Source organism: Galeopterus variegatus, unplaced genomic scaffold (assembly GCF_000696425.1).
Source record: "Galeopterus variegatus unplaced genomic scaffold, G_variegatus-3.0.2 Scaffold5819, whole genome shotgun sequence".
NCBI classification, from domain to species: Eukaryota; Metazoa; Chordata; class Mammalia; order Dermoptera; family Cynocephalidae; genus Galeopterus; species Galeopterus variegatus.
Genome location: NW_007731930.1, coordinates 24,588 through 28,837, shown reverse-complemented (window position 1 = coordinate 28,837; position 4,250 = coordinate 24,588). Strand labels below are relative to the sequence as shown.

The 4,250-nt window shown below is 32.8% G+C and overlaps 1 protein-coding gene across 1 annotated transcript in view; it reads left to right on the top strand.

Annotated features, from left to right (window-relative positions):
- CCDC178 (coiled-coil domain containing 178) overlaps positions 1-4,250 on the top strand; it is a gene marked incomplete at its 3' end in the record, with an annotated part of 69,258 nt that overhangs the window by 40,538 nt on the left and 24,470 nt on the right. The window contains exon 4 of the mRNA XM_008590040.1: positions 3,482-3,567. Within this exon, the coding sequence (XP_008588262.1) occupies positions 3,482-3,567 (86 nt within the window). The remainder of the gene's footprint in view (positions 1-3,481; positions 3,568-4,250) is intronic.

Genomic DNA, 4,250 nt, shown 5'->3' with positions numbered 1-4,250 from the left:
TGGCGGCGCCCCCGCCAAGGGTTCGGATCCCACATACAGACCGGTTCCCGCTCACTGGCTGAGTGAGGCGCAGGAGCAGCACCGAGGGTTGCAATCCCGTTGCCGGTCCCGGTCCGGTGCGGGGGCGACACTGAGGGTTGCGATCCGTTGCCGGACACGGAAAAAGACAAAAATAAATAAATAAATAAATAAATAAATAAATAATCAAGATGAAATGGACCAATTCCTAGAAGCACTATCAAAACTGACTCAAGAAGAAGTAGAAAATCTGAACAGATCTGTAACAAATAAAGACATTGAATCAGTAATCAAAAACTTACCAGGCTGGCCGGTTAGTTCAGTTGGTGAGAGAGCAGTGCTGTAACACCAAGGTCAAGGGTCCAGATCCCCCTCACTGGTTAGCCACAAATAAACAAAAAACAGCTTCTCAACAAAGAAATGCCCAGGACCAGATGACATCAGTGGTAAATTCTACTATACTTTGAAAAAAGAATTAACATTAATCTTTCTGAAACTCTTCCAAAAACAGAAGAGAACACTTCCAAACTCATTCTGAGGCCAGCATTAACCTGACACCAAAATCAAATAAAGACATTACAAGAAAACTGTAGACAAGTTCATGAATGTATGTTTTTATGAATACATGCCGAAATCCTCAACAAAATACTAGCAACCTGACTCCAGAAGCGTAATTAATACATCATGACCAAGTGGGATTTATCCTAGGAATGTAAAAGTGGTTCAATATACAAAAATCAATCAATGTAATATTACATATTAATAAAATGAAGGGGAAAAACCATGAGAACATCTCAATTGATGGGAAAACCTGTAGTTTAGGAAAATTCCTTTCATAAGGAAAACAAAAAACTATATTGTAAGGGAACTTCCTAAGCACAATAAAGGATATTTATGAAAAACCCTTGGTTCACATTATATTTAATGGTGAAGATTGAAAGTTTTCAATCTAAGATCAGAAGCAAGACAAGGATGCCTGCTCTTACTTCTGTTCAACATTGGACCCTTGTACATTTGCTGGTGTGGACTTAAAATAATTTAGACACTGTAAGAAAGTTTGTTCGTTCCTCGAGAAGTGAAACCTAGAATTACCACATAACCTAGCAATTTACTCTGAGGTGTGTACTCAAAAGTATTCAAAACAGGTGTTTATGCAAAACCTTGCATATAAATGTTTATAATGTCAGTTTTCACAATAGCCAAAAGGTGGAAATAATCCCAAACTCATCAATGAATTAACAGATTAAGTGTGGTATATCCATATAATGGAATATTATTCACCATGAAAAGAAATGAGGTTCTGATACATATTACAACATGGATAAGCCTCAAAACCATTATGCTAAGTTAAACGAGGCAGACGCAAAAGGTTACATATTATATGATTCCGTTTATATGAAATATTCATAGTAGGTGCATCCACAGAGACCGAAAGCAGGTTAGTTATTGATAGGGACTAGTGAGAACAGGTAAGGAAAGAGACTGCTTAATAAGTAGGGAGTGTTCTTTTGAGGTGATGAAAATGTTTTGGAGTTAGATGGGGATAGTGATTGCACAACATTGTGAATGTACTTAATACCACTGAAGTTTGCACTTTCAAATGGTTAATTTTATGTTATGTGTCTTTTAACTCAATAAAAAACTATAGAAGAATTAACATAGAATTTTACTGGTTCAAGAATTAACTGAACTTTAGAAGACAGTACACACAAATAGATCTAATTGTGTATAATAATTTACTGTATCATGTAATTGGCATTTAAAGCCAGCAGGGAAAGCATTATTCATACTAATTGATGCTGTGAAAATTATTTTCTATTTTTCCTAAAGCAAACAAACAAGAAAAAAAAAATCACATTTTTTAACAAAAACATTTTGAAATAAAAATTAAAACTATGGGACGACAATATAATGAATATTTTCCTGACCTTGAAATAGACAGGCTTTTCTACATAAATTGTGGAACAATAAGACAGATAATATGCACCCAATTAGAAATATTAAATGGTGATAAAATATACTGGAAACAATCTTATGTGACTAAAGCAGAGTGCAAAATTTTATGACTCTAATTTTATAAAAATTGAAATATCACTAGGTATTCTATATTCTATATTATCTATGAAGAGAGTGAATGAATATGGATTATTTTGTATTTTTTATTATTTTTAGTATGTGTATATCTCTTTTAAATTAATTTGTAATACCTCTTTAATAAGAAAAAAATTGATATATTTTTAGTATGTGTATATCTCTCTTAAATTAATTTGTAATACCTCTTTAATAAGAAAAAAATTGATATATTTTTAGTATGTGTATATCTCTCTTAAATTAATTTGTAATACCTCTTTAATAAGAAAAAAATTGATAATTTAATATAAAATTGAAAAAGAAACTCCTTGTTTTGTTGTTGATAGTAATTTTCTTATAACTTTGACCAGAGAGAAATTCCTGCATTAAAAATATAATGAAAGCTAGTTTAGAATTCCAGAATTGGATCAGAGAAATACTGATAAGGAGAAATAGTTATTTAAAATATAGAACTTCAGGGCTGGCCCATGGCTTACTCGGGAGAGTGCGGTGCTGATAACACCAAGGCCACTGGTTCGGATCCCGTATAGGGTTGGCCGGTTGGCTCACTGGCTGAGCGTGCTGTTGACAACACCAAGCCAAGGGTTGAGATCCCCTTACCGGTNCCAGAGAGAAATTCCTGCATTAAAAATATAATGAAAGCTAGTTTAGAATTCCAGAATTGGACCAGAGAAATACTGATAAGGAGAAATAGTTATTTAAAATATAGAACTTCAGGGCTGGCCCATGGCTTACTCGGGAGAGTGCGATGCTGATAACACCAAGGCCACTGGTTCGGATCCCGTATAGGGATGGCCGGTTGGCTCACTGGCTGAGCGTGGTGTTGACAACACCAAGCCAAGGGTTGAGATCCCCTTACCGGTCATCTTTAAAAAAAAAAAAAATAGAACTTCAGTTGGAAAGATACTTTATGAAGGAAATAACACTTTAATGTGGACATTTTTCTAAAAGCTTTTTAACTTTTAAATCTAAAATGGTATTTTCACTCCTTGTAATTTATATTGGTTTCCCAGAAACTGCTAACCTGAAATTAGAGAAATAGCTCATCCAAATTTTCTCAATAAACAACCTTTTTCTTATAGTAACACTCTATAGGAAAGACTGATGTCTTAAAAAGAAAAAATAGAGCTTTAATATCTTCTCAAGAAATTTTAGCTCATTTGTAACAAGTTTTAAATTTCTATTAATTTACCCTTAAGTGTAAATCTCATTTTGAATTTTACTATATTAATCTCCTATATAGCAGGATTACCATGTATAATAAATTTCACAATAAACATTTAAAATTCAATGTAAGAGTATCACCTAAAATTTGTTTTACTAACTTTAAGTACAACCCTCCTTTACTGGTTGCTTCTTTCCCATTATATAGGAGCAGAACTTCTTCCACAAAAGTCCTTAAAGAAGATTGGAGTATTGCTACACCAGTGAAAGAGGTCAAACCAAAAGAAGAAAGAGGTAAAGTTGTTCCTCTCTTTAGATAAACATAATTATATTTAAAAAACACATGGACTTTTTATTTAATATATTTGTAATTCTCACAATAATCATATTTAAGACTATCATAATTATTCTGAGTATCTAATAGAGAATATAGCTCTCTATGCCATTTGATTAAGCATTCATTCCACAAATGTTTATTAATGACTATTAATGACTAGATACTGGTCTAGGTGCTGAGTGCATAATCATATTTGCCCACCTCTCAAGCAATTACTGCAGTTCAGTGTTGTCCAGTAAAACATTTTGTAATGAAGTGTTTATCTGCACTGTCCAATAAAGTGGTTACTAGCCACATATAAGCCGTTTGAGCACCTGAAATGTGGCTAGTGAGACTGAGGAACATAATTTTTAAATTTAATTTTAATTAACTAACATTTAAATGTAAATAGTTACATGTGCATGATGGCTACCATGCTGGACATCACAGCTTTAGTATATATTTAACTTGTGACTAATATTCTTTCACAATTTATAAAATTTACAGTATTTTATTCATATAAAATATGAGTATACCGGTATAAAATTTGTGTTATTACTTCAATGTTTTTGAATATATTCTTGAGACTAAATTAAACACCTTCTCTTCCCTCTGCCACAAAAATTTACTAAAAACCTTTAGTAACTAATAAACTCAGAAA